General features: G+C 37.7%; 3 protein-coding genes across 3 annotated transcripts in view; 1 reads left to right on the top strand and 2 right to left on the bottom strand.

The window, feature by feature from the left end:
* Window positions 1-20,731, bottom strand: part of acsl5 (acyl-CoA synthetase long chain family member 5) — a 75,026-nt gene that overhangs the window by 8,493 nt on the left and 45,802 nt on the right. The window contains exons 3-8 of the mRNA XM_034218087.1: window positions 10,383-10,599; window positions 9,266-9,343; window positions 7,075-7,287; window positions 6,107-6,190; window positions 2,218-2,384; window positions 557-1,316 (exon numbers count right to left, since the gene is read on the bottom strand). The gene's annotated coding sequence lies outside the window, so the exon portion shown is untranslated. The remainder of the gene's footprint in view (window positions 1-556; window positions 1,317-2,217; window positions 2,385-6,106; window positions 6,191-7,074; window positions 7,288-9,265; window positions 9,344-10,382; window positions 10,600-20,731) is intronic.
* On the top strand, window positions 3,775-14,743 carry gucy2g (guanylate cyclase 2g). Its single transcript, XM_034217982.1, has 22 exons — window positions 3,775-4,137; window positions 5,081-5,429; window positions 5,511-5,635; window positions 5,802-5,984; window positions 6,086-6,230; window positions 6,624-6,759; window positions 6,874-6,983; window positions 7,109-7,266; window positions 7,373-7,489; window positions 7,575-7,658; window positions 8,098-8,202; window positions 8,608-8,676; window positions 8,762-8,930; window positions 9,038-9,193; window positions 9,279-9,456; window positions 10,178-10,318; window positions 10,414-10,606; window positions 12,712-12,886; window positions 13,049-13,147; window positions 13,527-13,618; window positions 13,695-13,802; window positions 13,910-14,743. The coding sequence occupies exons 1-22, from the start codon at window positions 3,775-3,777 to the stop codon at window positions 13,988-13,990; spliced, it is 3,336 nt and encodes a 1,111-aa protein (XP_034073873.1). The 3' UTR covers window positions 13,991-14,743.
* On the bottom strand, window positions 15,222-20,067 carry tectb (tectorin beta). Its single transcript, XM_034218094.1, has 10 exons — window positions 19,901-20,067; window positions 19,352-19,542; window positions 18,774-18,925; window positions 18,593-18,665; window positions 18,358-18,461; window positions 18,186-18,269; window positions 16,605-16,767; window positions 16,200-16,278; window positions 15,869-15,901; window positions 15,222-15,491 (listed from the first exon to the last, which is right to left on the bottom strand). Exons 1-10 carry the CDS (start codon window positions 19,965-19,967, stop codon window positions 15,415-15,417), a joined length of 1,023 nt encoding a protein of 340 aa, XP_034073985.1. The 5' UTR covers window positions 19,968-20,067; the 3' UTR covers window positions 15,222-15,414.

Here is a 20,731-nt window from a genome sequence, read left to right as displayed (position 1 = left end):
CAAGGGTAATCATTTTATGAGCCTGATTGGGAACAACTCGTTTTATGGTATCAGAAAATGATTAATCTATTATTTTTCCGATACTTCCATTTGTCTTGATTTAATAACACAATGTGATTTAAATACATTTTGTTTATTGTTGATAGTATTGTTATTTTGCAGTGTGGACCCCAGGAAGACTAGCAGCACTTTATATTTTAAGTGAAGAAAGAAAGAGCACCTGTTTGCTTGCACCATGAAAGAAAAGAAGCAGGTTATGCAAGTAATATGAAAATATAACTAAAGGATATTATATAGAAGGAATCTCAAATCAAGCAAAGACATTTTTTCCTTACGAATGCAGAGTGACGGTGTGCATGCGCGTAAAGTCAAATACTAATGAGAGAGAAAGAAGGGTCAACTATATTCAAATATATCAGTATTCATCAGTTTGTTTATCAGTATACATTTGAAATGTATGAGTGAGGTAGACTGATATGCAAATTGCAAACAACAAACAAAATTATTTCCCATCTTCATTATTATTGATGAATGCGTAATGCCACAGCTTTCCTACCTGCTGGCGGTCCTCTCAGGTGTTCCACTCCGCTCTTAGCTCACAAGCAGGTGTGTGTGGTTTGTGTGAGCACAGCAGATCTTCCTCCTCTGCTCTGAGGAGTACAAGAGCTCATAAAGACAAGGTCAGAGGAACCTTTGAACCTTCCACCTTCACTTACACTGATAACAAAACCTGACATTAAACTGCTCCAAGTTGTACATCATGATATTAAAGTGTGTATGTTGCAATTTATTATACATGTATTTCAAAACCGTCAGCTCTATCAACCTTTATTTTATATTGCTTTAATTTCAGTCCAGATAACGCTCATATCTGAGGCGATGTCTGAGGAAGTGAGATGCTGCAGCTGATGAAAGGTCAGTAATCTTATCTAACGTTTAACGTATTCAAAGTCCTCACACCTCAACAACAAAACAAACCTTACAGTTCTCTTTGAAAAATAGCTAGTATTCATGTTAAGTAAGTTAAAGGTCATACAGCGCCGCAACTCTGTAAGTGCAAGCGATATGAAATTATGTAAGGGGCCCTATTATGCTAACTCTGTGTATCTACTGTGACATGTCTCCATGCTTTAATGTTCAAAAAGCTCTTTATTTTTCTCATACTGCCTGTGCTGCAGCACCTCTTTTCACCCTCCGTCTGAAACCAGAGCCCAGTCTGCTCTGATTGGTTAGATGGCTGGCTGTCTCTGTTGTGAGTGGTCAACCGCTTAGAGATGTTCCGCCCCTTAGCCTATCTCGTACAATGTGCTGGAGCGCTAGACAATAGAAGCACATGTGTTACGTAGTGATGTCATTATGTTACAGAAAAAAACTAAGGAGCAAAATGGAGGTGTTTCAGGCAGGGGGGGGGGAGCGTGTGGGAGAGAAAATCAGAACACAGGGCTTGCACCAAAAACCTATACAACACACGAAAAAAAGCATAATAGTGTTCCTCAATAACATTTACAACATATTTCAACACCCCTACAAATTGCATATTTCTCAAATGTTTTCATTAAAATGTTCACGAATAAAATAATTTTTCTGAAGTGACATCAGACTCTTCTAGAATTAAGACCAGCCAAGTCTCTCAGTGTGAAATATTTGATTAAATTGTACTTTCTTGAACACTGAAATGAATTTGATTTGAATGAAAATAACCGTCTAGTAGACTTTCTAAACATATTTTCCAATGATAAAGGTTTTTTTCCAGGTCAGAAATGTGTTATCAGCACATACAGTAGGTTGTGTCGGTGTAACTTCATGCCTCAATTAAAATAAAAAGGAAAGATAAGCTGGAATTGCACCTTTGATCAGACTGATTAAAAAAGTAAGACCATGCAACTTTTTCGGGACAGCAGTCATCGTGGACACGTCACAAATAATGTATGCTAAAATCATAAAAAGGGGAGTTTTTTTTCTTAAAGACGGAAAACGCTGCAGCAATATCCAATAAAAGTTAGTATGGTATGTTTGTTTACATATTTCTTCCTTGTTCTGCCTGTGAATCTATCTTTTAATTAATGTCATCTTTTACAAAGCAATTCTTTGGTTGTCCAATCATATAAACAGATGTCACCTGAATGTCATGTATGCATTTTAATGGTGTCTCCTGAAGGATTTGATTGTGCAGGATAAAGTTGAAGGTAAAGGTTCATTAGGAGAAACTGAGGTTACCTGGTGGGATTAGCAGAGGTGCTGAGATCTCCTGGGGAAGAAAAGCAGCTGAAGCCAGAAACACCAACAAGCTGCCCACCTCTGGTCATTAGCACCTGAAAGTGCACTCAGTTGTGTGTGAACTTCTCTGTGCCAGCGAGCAGGGCTCAACCTGCCTCATCAGGTTTCTGCAGAGAAAAATCCCAGGGGGTCATCAGCACACATTTCACGTGTTTTTATTTGTCATAATTAAATTAGCCTACATTCTGATTGCCCACCCTCCTCATGTATCTGTGTGTGTGTGTGTGTGTGTGTGTGTGTGTGTGTGTGTGTGTGTGTGTGTGTGTGTGTGTGTGTGTGTGTGTGTGTGTGTGTGTGTGTGTGTGTGTGTGTGTGTGTGTGTGTGTGTGTGTGTGTGTGTGTGTGTGTGTGTGTGTGTGTGTGTGTGTGTGTGTGTGTGTGTGTGTGTGTGTGTGTGAGAGTTAGAAAGAGGATATGGGGAACTTTGACACTGGATTTATGAGGGATAACTAAAGGCAGACTGGTTGTAGTAGCTTTGGAATTTACTGATTTATGGTTAATACATTTAACAGGTGATTTATTTAGCAGTGGAAGAACTCATAGATGTTTTACTTAAGGTAAGGTAGCAGTACTACAGTGTAGAACAATTGGAAATAGTAGGTAACTTCTGCATTTAATATCAATTTTTTTTATATAAGGGTATTACATGTAATTAACAAAACAACAGATAAGATACTAAGCAATCATAAAAACAGGAATATCTCAAATCACCTTAAAACACGAGTCATGAAAACAACTAGTTTTAAAGTTTCTACATGTATCTATAAAAGAATTCCCATGCTGCATTCAAAACTTCACTTAAGTAAAACTACTAAGTGAAAGCATCAACATATACTTAAAGTACCATAAGTAAAGGTTAATGTATGAATATGTATATCACTGTTATGTTCTAGTTGCTTAAGGTGGACCTTATTTTCATTGGTTTATATACTGTTTGGTAGTTAGATAAAGTGGCTTCTGGTTTTATTCTCTGTTATTAATCTAGGTGTATGATATTATATAAGATTTTGAGAAATGTAGTGGAGTAAAAAGTATAATTTTTGTCTTTGTGGAGTAGAAGTAGAAAGTAGCAGAAAATGAAAATAATAATAAGTACCTCAAAGTAGTAGAGTACTTCAATACAGCACTTGATTAAAAGTAGTTCTTACACAAATACACAAAAACGTGTATCTTATACAAACCTGTCGTTTTGGAATCAAATAAGAGTCACATGCTATTTTTGACCAAATAATATTAATGTAAAAATAAAATAATAATATGACTATACAGTTAATGAGATAAAACGAATCTACTTTAATTAAGACATTAAATTCAAGCATGGGGCCCTCTTTGACCGTGATCCAAGATGATACTATATTAAAGAAAAAAACAAAGAAAATAATGCACTCAATGCCCTTTTGGACCTCCCACCCGCCTCCACATATTTACATGTTCTCCTCCCTATCACAAAGTTGGATGTTGTCTATTTAAACCCTGTAACATGGATCACCTAATAGGATGGAAGTGATGATGAGGGTGGTGTATTCTCCTGACATGAGGCTCATATTGGTGCTGCACTTCACACTGACATCCGCCACCGTCACCAATAACGACACCAACGGGTCTAACAGGCTGATCATCGGCTTCCAGGCTCCCTGGAACATCTCGTTCCCCTTCAGCGCCCTGCGGCTGGGCTCCGCCCTGCAGATCGCCGTGGAGAAGGTGAACACCAACCCCTCCTTCCTGGGGAACTACAGTCTGGATTTTGTCTTCAAGGATACAGACTGTAGTCCTAAAGTTTCCCTGGGAGGATTCATTCAGCAGGTGTGGAGCGAGAATGTGTCTGCGCTGTTTGGTCCAGCATGTCCCGAAGAAGCTGAGGTATGATCCATGTGATGCAGAAATTGATAATTCTTGCATTAGATGTTTTTATGTACATTTTTTTGTGGAAAGTCCAAAAGGTAATTACATTTATAAAGATAAAAACATGTTATATAACTTTAAATAGTTTTTATTCCTAAAACTTTTATACTTTTAGCAAAGTAGCCTAATGGTGAATGCAGGAATTCAATTTATACTTATTTGGTTTTATTGTTCATTATTAAACATAATTACTTTTTCTTTATTAAAGTGACAGCGTATATTTAAAAGTAATTCCCCAGAGTTAGAAAGAAACTGATGTGCATAAGTTGTTCCTGGGAAGATAAACACAGAAAACAAGCACATTACATTCAACAATGTTTATCAATGTGAGATAATAAATAGAATCAGTATGAGAAATATAATAAATATAAGATAAATATTAGCGGTGACCCTTTGGTGCTAATTTTAGCCAAAGCTTGAGGCTGGTTTTAAACACTGCAAATCTCTAATCTTTCTCTCTCTTTCTTTAGTTGTGTATGTTTACATGGTGATATTTCTAATTATCCTTAAGTAAAATATCTAAATACTTCTTCAACCACTGGGTAAAACTGGAATCTGATCCGCTTCTCTTCATATTCTCTTCATGGTGAAGGTTTACAGATGTGTTACACCTGGCTCAAACCGAAGCACATTCAGTGGAAGGCATATGTTTTCAAACCATGCTGCTGTAGATTGTAAATCATGCAAAAGATGGGAGAAAAGAGAAAAAAATACTGATATGATGTGCTGAATCTGGTACAGTATGTCCTTAGTTTTCTTCCCATTTCTGCATGATTTATACTCTGCAGCAGCATGGTGTCTTCTACAATTATTTCACCAGGAAGCCCTCCAACTTTTCATGGAAAATTACTTTTAAAGATATTTTGTGGATTCCTAAAGCTTTTTAAAAAATTATTTCCAGGTCACCGGTCTCATTGCATCGACATGGAACATCCCCATGTTTGGATTTGTGGGTCTATCCGCTAAAATGGACAACAGTGACATCTACGATTCCTACATCAAAGTCGTGCCGCCTCTTAAAAGAAGCTCGGAGGTCCTGATAAAGACCCTGGAGTTCTTCGGATGGAGCCACGTGGCGATGATCGGAGGGGGCTTGGAATCGAACACTTGGGACAAAGTTGATGCTCTGTGGAAAACCATCGAGGAGCCCCTGAGAGCCAAATTCCAATTAGCTGCTGCGCTCAAGTTTGACACCAGCAATCAGAAGCTGATTTACCGAAATGTTAAGTTAATCTCAACAGTGGCCAGAGGTAAGAAGGAAATAGTTCGAGGCTCATTCAAACCACGCATAACCATATTTCTGACTAGTAAATGTGTCCTTTGCCATGCAGTGATTGTGGTGCTAACAAACTCAGAGGACTCCATGGCTCTGTTGCTGGAGGCTGAGCGACAAGGTCTGATGCATGGTGACTATGTGTTCTTCCTGGTGCAGCATTTTGAAGTCAGTGGCAGTGTGGTGAGTAGAAATCTAAAGTTACGCACATAATCAGCTGAGGTAAAAGTCTCCCGCACCATTCATTGGACTACAAGCTTTGGAAATGGAAAGAACAATTATGAACTGCTGTCAACAATAACTTATCTTTTTCTTCCATGTGAACTGTATCAATCTCTTTCCTGAGCAGGATAACTTGTGGAAATATGCCGTGAACAACAGGATGGACCAAGCTGCCATCAGAGCTTTTGACATGACCTTTATTATTGGCCAGAAATCCTACGATGGCTACGAGTATTTTGACTTCTTTGAGCGAGTTTTTCAAAGACTTAAGGAACACCCGTTTCAGAGCCACCTGTCTTCTGAAAGAGAGGTATGCATCCATGTTTTCCTGAGCTGTAACAACTCATTTTCCAATTGTTCTGATAAAAAGTAAAATCACATATACAATTGTTTAATTTTCTGTTATTTCAGGTTAGCCCGTACGCTGCCTACCTGCACGACGCAGTGCTTCTTTACGCCATGGGGCTGAAGGAAGTCCTCAAAGACGGAAAAGACCCTCGAGACAGAAAGGAGCTCCTGCGGAGATTAAAAAATAAAAACAACATTCGATTTAATGGTTAGTACTTGCTCTTATTATTGTATTATTTTGGGAGGAGTATGGATATGGAAACCAGAGATGATTGTTTTTTTGCTAGGTGGCCAAATCTGTATATATGTAATTTATCAGTTTATTTATGATTTATAAAATCTATGAAACTACAGGTAACTACAGCTCGAAAATATAAATATATATAATATAAATTATTTACATCTTTATTTTATTAAACTCGGGTACATTTACATTTTTCTGAATGTACAATGTCTATTTTCAAATAAAAACAAAATTATGTTTTGTAGAGTAAAAAGAATACTTGCCTCTGAAATGTATTGATGTTTAAAGTAGCAAAACATTGAAATGTTAAGTAAAGTATATATGTTTCTTTTTTTTCACCACGGATCATTTTTACAGGGGCCTCTGGACTAGTCCATTTTGACGAAGAGGGGGAGAGAAACTTGGACTATTCCATTTATGACCTGCAGCTTGTGGGAGACCAAACCAAGTTTGTATCCATCCTCAATTTCGACAGTCAGACCAAAGATGTCCGGTAAAATATGTATAAAACTAAATACATCAAATAATTTCACATTTGTTTTATGATTACAATTAGGGGATATCACACCAAAAAATGTTTCATTTCAGGCCAACGTTTTCATTTCAGGCCAACGTCTATGTTTGCTTCTGTGGTCTGGCCAGGAGCAGGAGCAGGACCTCCCTCTGACAAACCAGAATGCGGGTTCAACAATGAGTTCTGTGAATGGCTCATTAATGGTAAGAGTAGTATAATATGCATCTAGTAAATTCAGCAATCATCTAAATGTTATGTTTGCTAAAGACCACTCGTGAAACAAACCATACTAACCAGCATCATCATGTCCCTTGTTGATGGGGTGCAGACATCGCCCTGCTGGCTCTGCTCGTGGGCTTCCCCCTCATTGGTATTCTGGCAGTTTTGTGCATCGGAGTCCTAGTTCTGCAGAAGTTTCGTCTCCAGACGAGGCTGGACGGCTCCCGCTGGTGGCTGATCAACTACAGCGACATCACCATCATCAAGGTATGATGCGCTGTATGAGCGCTGAAACAGATAGAGAATGAGCATACATCTGTGTATGTCTACATTTTGCTTTTGTTCACAGGCTTCTTCTGTGTGTGTCCTCTAGGGATTTCATGGTTTATCTCTGAGCACCACGACCAGTCAGAGAGAGAGCAACAGCTCTCACTCTAATTTGTCCAAGCCAGTGAGAGAACACATCTACACCACCATAGGTCTCTACCAGGTACCAGTTTGAAATGAGCGTACTGTACTGTGACCGTTTGCTTAATATGTGATTTCCTTAATGTATGTAATGTAATTCCATGTAGGGAAATCAAGTGGCCATCAAGTACCTCAAGAACAACATTAGCTCGCATTTCGGGAAACCTTCAATAATCGCAGAGTTCAATACGGTAAAGTCACTCATGTTGTCCTGGTTCAAAAATACTTTAAATGTTTTAGTGCATCTTTTTTTTATTTTAGGTGAAATCCTACAATGAGGGCCATTCTATGTTAAAAAAGGAATTATTACATTTTAAATCAAAATGTGCAATAATAACGTTTAAAATAACGTTTTTTTATTTAAAACGTTAATCTTGTTTTTTCTCTGAATATTACCCTTTCTACCAGCTCCATCATATTTTTCCCCCAGGAGTGACCCTAATACAAATATAGTAAATCCAACTATAACGAGTAATAACTAGTGTTTAGGCGAAAAAAGAAACATATTTATCTTATTTTTCTACAGAACATGTGTTAACCTTTTAATGCTGAAATGCTTTTCTTTAGGACACATTAGTAGCCCTGATAATTCCATACTGTGCCTAACCCGTGTAAAACTCTTTAAGACAGATGAAAGAGATGAAACATGAGAACTTGGTTCAGTTCTTTGGTGTTTGCATCGTGTCACCAAATGTCTGTTTGATCATCCAGTATTGCAGGAAAGGCAGTCTGAAGGTCAGTGTACACACTTCTATTTCATACTTTACATCACAGCAGAACTGCAACATTAAAGCTGCCCCATTTCTCTTAGTTAATGTTTGTCAATATAGACCCAAAGCCATACTGGATTAACCCAAAGGGTAGAAAATCACCTACAATAACAAGGGGTGTTCTTATTCTGTTTAATACTTTTGGTTATTTACCAGTGCTAAAATGATTTAAAATATTTATAATCTACTCCAGCTTGATTTAAACTAACATAAGGCGTACTATGTGATTATGACTTTCATATCAGCATTGTTTTACACATGACAAAAGTGAGCAACAACAAGCCTGGGCAACTCAATATTACATGTATGTCTGTAGTGACCCTGTGATTGTTATTGTGTATTATATATTTAACTTCCCTGATTTCTGCAGGATCTTATGAAGTCAGATGTTGACCTGGATACGATGTTCAAGCTGTCTTTTGCTTACGACATTGTCAATGTGAGACAATTCATTGAAATATAAACAGGTTGTTTTTTATTTGTCCTGAAAATTCATCACTTTAATCTGTGCATCTGGGTTTTAGGGTATGGAGTTTATTCACAAAAGTAACCTGAAATTTCATGGGAACCTGAAGCCCAGCACATGTCTGGTGGACAGTCGACTCCAGGTCAAACTCACTGGCTTTGGCCTGTGGGAGTTTAAATACGGGAACCAAAAGAAGTTTGTCCCACTGGAAAACCCTGTTCATGAAGGTCAGTGGGAGCACTCTAATGCCTAGTAATCATATTTTACGTTTTTAACAGCATTTAACACATCATAAAAGGGAGGTAACACATGCACGGGGATTTGTTTTTTGTAGAGATTTACTGGACAGCCCCCGAGCTTCTGAGACATCTCGGTCTTCAGGTCAATGGGACACCCAAAGCTGACATCTACAGCTTTGCCATCATCATGTGGGAGCTCATGTACAATGCTAAGTCTGGCCCTTATCAGGACATCAACCTGGAGCCCAAAGGTTAGCATGATAAAAGCATATCAATTCCTTTTCAAACTCAAATTCAAACACTACGATGATTCCAATTTTTACCTTTTTTCTTCAGAGATTATTATGCAGTTGCGGACGCCTTTCCAAGGGGAACCCCTCCGCCCAGTGCTCTGTGACATGCTGTGTGATGAGAAAATAAACGTAGTGCTGAAAGCCTGCTGGAATGAAAACCCTGACCGCCGACCGCCATTTTCATCTATACGGAGAGAGCTGAGGAACATAAGCCCAGAAAGGTCAGGCCACACACAGACCTTTTTTGTCTTACCTTATACTTTCCAAAAGGCTGTGAGAAAATAAAAGGTTATCCCTGTCTGCCGTATGTAATATGTCGACCTTGGATATACTTGGTTTTCTGCTTCAAAATAACTGTAGTGACTGAATACATGTGCAATGCTTTAACTGAAGGTAGTGCATATCTTGTTCTGAAACCTGTAGTGTTTTTATCTATCTAGATTGTTTTGGTGTGAGTAGCCAAGCGTTGGAGATATCGGCCATGGTTATCTGTCTTCTCTGTTATATAATGGAACTAGATGGCTATCGGCTTGTGGTGTGTAAAACGACAAAGCACATTTTAAAACACTCAACAGCAATGTCTTTTTCAGGAATTGATTACCTCTTTACTCAAGATAATCCATCCACTGTTTATGAGTGTTTTCCAGTTCCAAAATATTTCAGTGAACAGAAATACCTCTGTGGCCGACAATCCCAACACTGCAAATCACAGCCAAAAAATCTAGTACAATAAATAAATAGTGCTACACGTAAGCTCAACATCTTTTTTTTCAGGTAAATTGTCCTTCAAGGACTCAATAGCAAACATGGTTAAAATGCCCATCTGCTTATGTCAAGATTTGTTTTAATGAGTGAGAATGAATATTGAAAAAAATGAATCACAAACGAACAAACTGAACCTGAAAATTCCTTAAAGGATTGTAATTATTTTCTGTACTGTAGTCATGCGAATATACTGGATAGTATGGTGGAAAAGTTGGAGAAATATGCAAATCACTTGGAGGAGGTGGTGGAGGAGAGGACCGATCAGCTCACGGCGGAGAAGATCCGTGCAGATAAGCTTCTCTCCACCATGTTACCAAGGTGACATATCAAAATGATACATTTGAATCACATGACAACTGTTAAATGGACGTCCATCCCTCACCTTCTCAGTGCTGGTGCTTCTTTGGTGGCAGGATCATCGCAGATCAGTTGATGGCGGGAAAGTCGGTGGAGCCACAGAGCTACAGCATGGTTACCGTCTTCTTCTCCGACATCGTGGGCTTCACTTCAATGTGCTCCGTCAGCTCTGCGATGGAGGTGGTGACGTTCCTCAATGACCTCTACAGCCTCTTTGATGATGTCATCAAGCTGTACGATGTCTATAAAGTAAGTCATGCAAAGCACTTTTAGTTTCTTATTCAGCTGTATGCATTGAATGAAGAAGAAAACTCATAAAGTGTTGGCTCTGACCTGCTGTCTAAATGATATGCTGAAGTTATATTCTTTAAGCAAAAATATGTTTTAATCTTTGGGGGGAAATGAATTTAAAGGTGACATGTCATGCTTTTCCGGTTATTACCCGTCCCCTTGTGTGTTATAAAGGTTTTTATGCATGTAAATGGTGTGCAGAGTCAAAACCCTCAAAGTATACCATGTAGCGAGTAAACTCTAACATAGAAAATACCTCCCCAAAACGCCTCGTTGGAGATACGTCACTGTCCATTTGATTCTTCCGGGTACATCATGATGTCATGTCGTCCCCCAGAACGAAATGGACCAATCCGTGGAGCCGTTACGTTACGTCCGCGGAGCCGTTACGTTAAGCCCCCGCTGATTGGTCCAAATTGACCAATCCACGGACTTCCTCACACACACACTCAGTGCAGGCAGCTCTGCTGATTTCTCCTCCCTGGCTGCAGGCTGATAACAGACAGTTGGGATCGCGGCGAAATTCTCTCTGCAGACCCATTCTCACAGCGTTTATCAACCTTTTTCTTACTCAATATCAAGCCACACTTTTTGTTTTTACTTCGGCTGTGACTTTGTGTGTGCTCAGCTGTGTTTCGCTGTGAATCGCTAAACAAGGAAATCACACCTCCACGGAGCTCAGCGCGATTCACAACGTCCCGACTGGTCCCGACCAATCGGAGCACACTGGGCTCACAGGGCAAGAGCTGCAACGAGCCGTTTAGTGGAGAGAGTGAATACTGCTGAATACACATACTATACAGAGATGCTGTATGAGAAACCAATGTGATTTTGGAACATTGAACAATGTAAATCTATTCTCGTATACCTCAACAATGGAATTATGATCAGTGGAAATGGCCATGACATGTGACCTTTAAACGATTTTTGTGCTGCAAAAATGAAGGCATAGCTACCAGCTGGTTAGCCTGGCTTAGCACAAAGACTGGAAACAGGTGAACCCAGCATGGCCTGGTTAAATCAAAGACTGTACGAATAATGGTTTAGTCTCTGTGACGTCACCTACCCTATTTATGTATCTATTTTGTGGGAAAAAAATTGCATCAACATTGTAATTAAGGCGTGCCAGGGAGATGCAACAGAGTAAGCTAGCTAAATCTGGTACAAAGCATTTTTTATTTTGATTAAAGGTCTCTTATTATACTATTTGTAGGCATATATTAAAGTCTCAGATATATAAAATACATGTCTATGAAGTGTTTTGCTCAAAATACCAAACAGATCACCCATTCTAGGGGAGCTTATGCAGGAGAATTCTACCGAGAGATTGTCAGCTGCTGCCGTGATTAAACGCCATATCATGTTCAAAACCACATCAAGGATTATTTCTGAAACAGTATGGAGCTCAAATGCTTATTTTCTTGCGGGTTTACCACAAGGTGGCCGAGTACCTTTTTATATCCTGCTTTTTTACACATACTCTCTCCAGTACAGCGTCAGCTCTGAGTGTTAGCGATGCTTGCTCATGTAAATAAAGACCATATTACTTCACACGTTGCGCATTGTTTCTGATAGCGACGTTTCTGATAGGGCTGTGGGCATACAGCCAGCCCACATTTCTGATATTACGTAATATCGGCAGCAAATCTGGATCAGATCCGTTGTATCCCCGTTTTTAGAGATTTGGGTACGGAGGAAAAGAGAGAGGGTTTTGTTTTCTGACACTTTGAGAGTTGCCTTACACACCGGGGACACATATCTATGTATTAAAGACATGAAAAAGTGCATTTTGCATGATAGGAGACCTTTAATGTATTTTTGTACATCTTCCCTGACATAAATATGTTTAATAAAACTAAACTAAACTGTAGCTTCAAATTTACCGCGGAAATATGAGTTTTGATCCTCTATGTCTCGGCAAGAAGGCAATCAAGCATGTTACGCAATAACTATTACTATGAAATGTAGATTTTTTTCATTAAATTGCACATTGCTTCTTTAGCAGGGAACAGATTTCTATTGTTACTTAAAAAATGCTGCTGAGAATATCATCTTTGCTATAGGTGGAAACAATTGGTGATGCATACATGGTAGCCAGTGGTCTACCCATCAGCAATGGCAATCAGCACGCTTTGGAGATATCTACAATGGCTTTGCATTTCCTGGGAGCCATCAAAGTCTTCAAAATCCACCATATGCCCAATGAGAGTCTTGCAATCCGCATTGGTATACATTCTGGTAAGAGACATGTAGTTCTTACAATCAACGCAGTATATAAATATGCAGGATTTATGTTTCCTTTTAATTAATTTGTTGTCCTATACACTTGGTGTCTGTTTTTACATAATATAATTGACATTGGATAATTTTGAGCCCATAAATACAAACACCTTGTTGTAGGTCCAGTGGTTGCTGGAGTGGTAGGCACCACTATGCCACGCTACTGTCTCTTTGGCGACACGGTGAACACTGCGTCTCGCATGGAAAGCAACAGCTTACGTGAGTGAACTGAAGTCTCACCTTCGCAGATGCAAATATACAAAGTTGGTTGTTATTAATGTGCAAAAAGATGACTCATTATGAGTCTATTGATCCTTTGACTTTTCTTATAGCAGCATCAAGTCAAACAATTGGTTGGTTTATCACTGCATATCTCCAAACATGTATCAGCTAATATTAGCATGCTAACAGGCCTGCTAAACCGGGAAAACACCAGACTAACAAGACTATGCTAACATAACAAGAATATGCTAACATTAGCATAGTCTTGTTAGTCACAGACATTTGACTTGAAATTAACTTTTAAAATGTCTACAGTTGTGTATCTTAAAAGTATACTTTTTAAGATGTGTGCCACTCTCTTCTGTATATTTTACAGCCCTGAAGATTCACATATCTCAGTGCACTGCTGACATTCTGTTCCAGGCTGGTTCGTTTGAGCTGGAGGAAAGAGGAGCAATAGAAATGAAGGTGACTAGAGTCTTAATATTTCTCCAATAGCATGTAAATCCTATGTTTTTAACCAGTGTGTTTGGGTCCATGACAGGGTAAAGGATCTCACAAGACTTACTGGCTGCTGAGCAAACAGGGATTTAATCCTCCTCTTATTGCTCACAGCTCTCCACACGCTAATAATCTGAAACAACAAACAGAGGTACAGTTAACGCACATTACACTCCCTTTTTATGATAAACCCATTGAATATGAATGTAGTATTGTATAAAAATCAGTGTTGTATTTTCAAATCTGTGATCTTTCCAGAAACTAGGAATGGTCAGAGTCGCTGAGAAACGGGCCCATACAACCCTGACAAAAACTATGATGACTAGAGTAGACATGTAGAGAACAACACAACTTTTGGATAAAGGATATCTACAAAGCACTTTTTGGTGGGTATCACAGAATGCAAGAAATGCTAAAACGGAATAGAGTGATTATAAATGTATCTATATATATTATTTATTTTTTGCAACAGTGAAGATCTGGTATACTAGATCACATTTTTTTTTGTTTCCTGCCGATTATACTTTTAATATTAATACTTTGTGATTTAGATAGATAACACTTTTACACCGGATAATTTGATTCAATGCTAAAGTAAAAAGGTCCTGCTTGTTTTGATATGAATTGACACGTCATTTTCTGTTACACGGACATATTTATTCTTGCAATTGTATATGTATGTATATATATATATATATATATATATATATAAATATATTTATATGATGTCTTAATATGACAAACAAGGAATGAATAGATAAAGCTTTGTTATTAGTATAAAGTATAACATCACTTTGATATATTTAACATGTTACAAGAGAAGTAATTTAAAAAACATTATACTTTTACTCTGTCTTGCTTTTTTCAAATTTAAAGTAGTTTATGTAAAACTTGGGACACTGGTGATTTTGTAACAATGGATTTTAAAATGTTTTCTTTTTGTTTGTTTTGGGACTCTGTAACATATAATGAATTATCACTGCTTCTAATCCCAATATGGTTTGAGGAGTGAAAACACATAAAGAGTAATCAGATTCAACAGTGCTGTATGAAATCAAAATGATTATGTTTCAATAAATCCATTCACACCTTTTCTGGGTAGATTTATTGGAATTGAATAAATATTATTTGTCTCGCAGACCCCACGCAGCAACCAGGAAACAACACCAGTAATACAGCTCACACTGTCCACTCCTCGATCCTCAAAGGGCGGAGCAGCGAGCCCCGCAACGTCCCGCCAACACGGCACCCAGACCCCATGCAGCATTCTCATCTGTTTGCCCTTACTGGTGTCATTTTCTGGTAATCATTGATGTTCCGCTGTAACAGTGGTGGACTCATCAGAACAGAGTGGGCGAGCTGACCAATCAGAGCACACTGGGCTCATAGGGAGGGGGGGCAGGAGCTCCAACAAGCTGTTTAGGACAGAGAGTGAATACACATACTATACAGAGATGCTGTATGAGAAACCAATGTCATTTTGGAACATTGAACAATGTAAATCTATTCTAGTAGACCTCAACAATGGAATTATGATCAGTAGAAATGGCCATGACATGGGACCTTTAAAAGGTTACTCATAATTAAAAACAAAAAGGGACAAGGATCGCTTATTTTCCAAAATGTCATTTAATCTTTATTGGAGAGAGCAGTGAAGTAATTTATGTGAGTTAATAGAGTATCCATGGCTAAATACAAATAATATCTGTGAGATGGTGAGAATGTCCTTTCATTTGAGTGTGGGGTGACGTGAATACAAGCTTTTACCACATTCTTGATCCATTTACTAAATTACAACTTGTGTTTATGAAGACAGCCAGCAGGATGAAAAGTGAAGTGCCTGCAGAGGAAAACGAACATAGAGACCAGATCAAATGTCGATGGGAGAGAAATAAGAGGACGATGAAAGAGAAACAACATTCAACAAGATTAGATGTAGCTAGCTTAGCTAGAGTTCGTATCCTCTCAGATTTCTTCTCCCTAAGTTTTAACATTTTATAACTTCACTGTCAACATATAAATGAAACACCTATTTCTACCAGAATTTCAATTCTGGTATTGTATTGAAGGCTTTGAAACAGCATTTTAGCACCAAAAAAAAATACACAATGTTTGAACAGGGAACTGAAAACATGAAATATCAATTCCTGTCCACATCTCTGAATATTATTAAAATACTTTTCAATCATAGTTATCATTGCATCACATGTGTTTTACCTTTTATGTGTCCATTATTGGAGGAATTAATACCTGTCAGGAGATACAAGAAAATCAGAATACAAAATAAAAATGTATACAGTAGTGACAAAAAACTAAATCAACAACTTAAAACCTACATTGTAGGGAAAGTCAGGGTTCTGAGTCTCTTTATTTGAAAGAAGTGGAACAACAATGCTACATTTGGCTTTGATTAAATCCTCCAGCACCAACACCTGTATTTACTTATTCTAACTTCACTGGGATGTTTGACTTTCTAAATTAAAAGTTGTCTAATATTTAAAAATATTCAAAACACCTCAGCATGTATAGGCAACATGGCGTACTATACCTTTAAGGTGGAACTCGGCAGTAAGGACCCCCCCACTCGGTTCTGCCTCTGTTAACAAACTTCTGGACGAGCAGGGGGCCTTTAGGAAAGTCACGAGCAGGAAAATGAAGTTTAAATTGTCAAATTAATCTAAGAATACTTAGAAATAAATATTCAAATAAAAGTATACATTATGCATTCAAATATTCACTACGATATGATTCATCATTTATGTCAATTCTTTTTTAAGCTGTTCCAAATAAAAAGAGGAAAGTTGTCATGGATTAAGCAAAAGTGTCTGCAAAATTAATGCTTGTAAATGTAATCAAAAGAAAATGTTTCTCTGAAATGTATGAACAGGAAAGGAAAAGATAAAGACTTCCCAGTGGTTTAAGTTTTGATATTATCTAAAGGTGTTGTACTCACTGGCTGGCAGACGAGCCTCTCTCCATCACAGACCTGGACCTCGCAGTGCAGCCAGACGGTGGAAACCTTCTCCAGCCGTTGGAAGCGGAAAGAGTTGAACTTGAACGTGGAGCGGCTGTCTTTGGCGTTCTCAAAAATAGTCACAGTGTTATCGGAGGAACAGCTGTTGGAAAATAAACAACATTTTACTCTATAATAAAAAGATTCCTTTACATTCAACTACACTTTAAAACATCATATAAACTCATCAGAGGTATTAGTACATCAAAACCCATTGACTGACCTAGGACAAATGAGTTTATTTAAGTTAACTTGTATTCTAAGGGAGAAGGGGACTTGAACATTGTGTCACACTTTTGAAAATTGACAAAAAAGAAAAAACAGCAATACCAATATTAAAGATTTATATAATAATCAACCCTCACTGGGGTAAATATTCTAACTACTTAAGACCTGATTCACTGCACTGAAAAAACTGAAATGTTGACTTCAATTAAATGCATTATCAACACATTTCACACAACTATATTAGGTTAGCAATAATATTAAGTTGAACCTAATATTTTTTTATTTAAACGTAATTTATTGTATTGCTTTCAACTAACATTATACAGTTATGTGAAATCTGGTGACATAATACATTTAATTATAGTCAACGTTTCAGTTTTTTCAGTGTACAACGTTTGTAACAGTCGACATTTTGAACCACTCAAATCTATTCAACAAAAAATCGTGCTGTAATACGCTTTTCAGCATACAATATTATATCCCTTCACAGAACTAAAGTATGCTTTAAAAAAGGTTTAATGAGATGATGGAATCAAAGCTGAACTGTATAACATAAAAAGGCACACATGCTGAAAACCAAACTCCAGAAGGGGGGTCTGGGGGGATTCTCCTCCTAGAGATTTTTAGAAATACTAACATATAAACTACGCATTCTGGTACACTCTGAGAAGAAAATAAATAGATCTATTACTACCCGACATTTTAATAATATTTTATGCCATTGTTTGTTTTTCACTTTGTTCTGACAGCTGAACTTGTCTGTGTGAATTGTGGGTAGGGTAAATAGCCCCAATTGTTCTGTGACCTGTCAATCATCAAACCGGGGGTCATATTTCATTATGTGTTCATTTTTATCTGAAGTTGTAACCATGGATGTATAAAGAAGAGTTCTACCGCAAAGTTATTCTCCGGCAACAATCTTGATTCTGATTGGCCAGAAGACTCGAAAAACCATCAGCAAAGATGTTTTATTGAGAAGATGATCACTACTTGACAGAAGTTTTCAAAACCGTTTATGGTCTCCGGTACTTCCAGTCCAACGCCTACTGCATGCACAGCGTTAGAAAATCAGGCCTTCAAAATAAAAAGATCTTTTTTTTTTCTTATATAAAAAATAAAAATAAAAGAAGATTAAAAGTCTGATATAAAAGTTTGCGTTATTTTAAGCTCTAATGGCCATACTCCCAATCATACAGATTATTTTATTTTTTCTTTAGGAGCTGAAGTTAAACTTCCAACATTTGAAACAAAATTGGGATGTAAAAAAAAGTCCTTAGTGAGGCGCAAGGGTACCTGCTGATGATGAGACTCCACCTCTTCTTGTCTGTTGAGTATGGACTCGGCGTGGCCCAGCAGTTGTTTATCACAATTTTGAATCTGAGAGGTTCAGCAAATGATAATATAAAGTATCCACTCTGTATGGAACATAAACTAGATGTCAGGAAAATGTTGAAATGTGTTATACCTGTTACTTAGTCCTTTGGCCTCGATGCCAATGAAGACTTCAGAGCCGATCTCAGACGTTTCGATCACATAGGGAGCATCTTTGGCATACAGGAACTTTGAATTCTACAATATATATATTTATATTTTATATGTTTTATTTTTTTATTTGACCGTGCCTGACAATCTTTTATTTGCATGTATCTAATGACTATAACCTGCCACTGGAAAAACTAAATCTGTGAACTGCTACTCACCGTGAAAACAGTCATGGACAACTGTGACCTAAAAGTGCCTAAACTCCCGTTGTTGACATAAACTGTTGCCACTCTGAAAAAAGCAGAGGGTTTAGTAAAAACACTGCAAGTCATTGGGTTAGAATGCACTCATCGTCTGCACGGTAACAGATGTCGCCTTGTGTCGTGTATCGATGCTTACCTTTGGCTGAACACTGCGTTATTAACCAGGTAGGCAGCTCGGTACATGCAGCTGAAGTTGTAGTTCACCGGCTGGTTTCTGACCGTGAGCGACGTGTCGTTGGACACAATGGAGTTATAGAAGACGTACTTAGGGTCTTTGCCAGGTATGTACTGTGAAAAATCCACATTAGAGAGACACAATTATAATTTACATTTTTGAAACAAGACTTTTGAAATGTACAATTTGTAATTTCTGCCAATAGGGGTCTCTCAATCAAAACTAAAGAAACATTGAGTTTGGGAGTTGTTGTCTTCATAAGCTTCTCATGGTTTCATTTTAAACATCTGTGTTCTCTAATGCTGTTTGCTCAGCTTGTTTTAATAATAGATTAGGATGCAGACGTCTGATGACCGAAAATCTTAATTCTGGTAAAAATATATAGTTTAAACTGATCAAGATCTATAAATTGTAGCGTAAAAGATTTTTCTTGAACATGGTTACAAAGTCAAATTGTGACAGCTTCTGGAAGACTACCACTGGGCAAGAAAACAACAACTATCACCATAATTATAGGTACTAGAGGTATTGTATCTCACCTCAGAGTGCGTGCCACAGTACGAGTGGTTTTTGGGAGTCAGGTCTGGGATGATAAAGCGGTAGTAGCCTGGGCTGTGTATTCCAGAGTAACAGACTCCACCCAGGGACAGCTGTTCGATCTCCCAACCGTAGGGACACTCTGGGACGTTGGCAATGATGGCGTTGGGGAAACATGACACCATCACGTAGTCTGAAATAAGATACAATCATAGAGATACACTTTGTTAATAATAATTTGAATCATCACTTAAACACTTTTATATTTAGCCTGAAACTTACTTTAGTTAAAACTAGGAATATTAACTTAATATTGTCAGTCTAGTATTTCTATTGCTGCTTCTTCTACTCTGTATATACAAATTGACTTCATTCCATTTACTCTTTTTTCCAATAAACGTTTTTTTTTCCTGATCCGAATGGAGGGTCTAAAGATCTGAAGATTTAGTATGATAAGGGTTACATGTTACAACAATAAACTTCCAATGAACCTGAACAATCTTTGATCCACAGGAATATTTGTGGATGTTATGTGATAAATAAGATGTTACCTGCTTTTTGGGGAGAGCATGTCCACGCAACAGGCAAAAGCATTAACAATGCACCCACAGAAGCCATGATGTGATACTGCAGATAGATTTAAGAAAATATTTATAGACAGAATATTCAATAAATAATTATTTAAATCTGTCATTGTAAAAGAGACTCACCTGTAAAAAGAAAGAAAAAGTTGACTCCAAATTTGAAAAGTCTGATGTCAAAGTATCTTCATGGCTCTTCAACAAACTACAGCATGAGTGCTTCTATAACATCTTGACATCTTCAGGAGGTTTTATAGCATCACAAGTGAGTGTAATCAACTCTCCCCCATTCTCTCCTATCTCAACTTCTCCCCCCTTAAGGTTTAAGAGCTCTTTTGTGAGGCTGCTCACAAAAGCTCTCTGTGCTGCTCAGACATTCACTTTTAAATGACCAGTGTCTCTCAGGATTACCTCTCAGAGGGCTTAAAGTAACTTTTTCTAGAATTAGGCATAGAGGAAAATGTGTTAATTTTACGATGAACAGCCTACATTTATGACTTTCAAGATTAATGTATTTCACTTTTTAACGAGCATCTTCAGTGTGGCAGATACTGGACTTTAAGCTCAATGTTGAGCTTATAGAATGTTCTTGTGTAAAAAAGGTCTATTTTTAAAATGCTACAGTATATTTTAGTTTTATCCATGTCAAAGTGCTGTAAAAAATGGTTTGTTCATATATTCAATCTTGGAAATATTCTCAATCAGTTTCTATTGTAAAAAGGAAGATCAATGTATATGCTACTACTGGTTAGCTTAGCATAGCAAAATACTGAAAGGCGGAAACAGCTTCCCTGGTTCTGT

The sequence above is a fragment of the Gymnodraco acuticeps genome, unplaced genomic scaffold (assembly GCF_902827175.1).
Source record: "Gymnodraco acuticeps unplaced genomic scaffold, fGymAcu1.1, whole genome shotgun sequence".
NCBI classification, from domain to species: domain Eukaryota; kingdom Metazoa; phylum Chordata; class Actinopteri; order Perciformes; family Bathydraconidae; genus Gymnodraco; species Gymnodraco acuticeps.
Note: the sequence above shows the minus strand (reverse complement) of the source record. Positions and strands in the feature narration are given on the sequence as shown.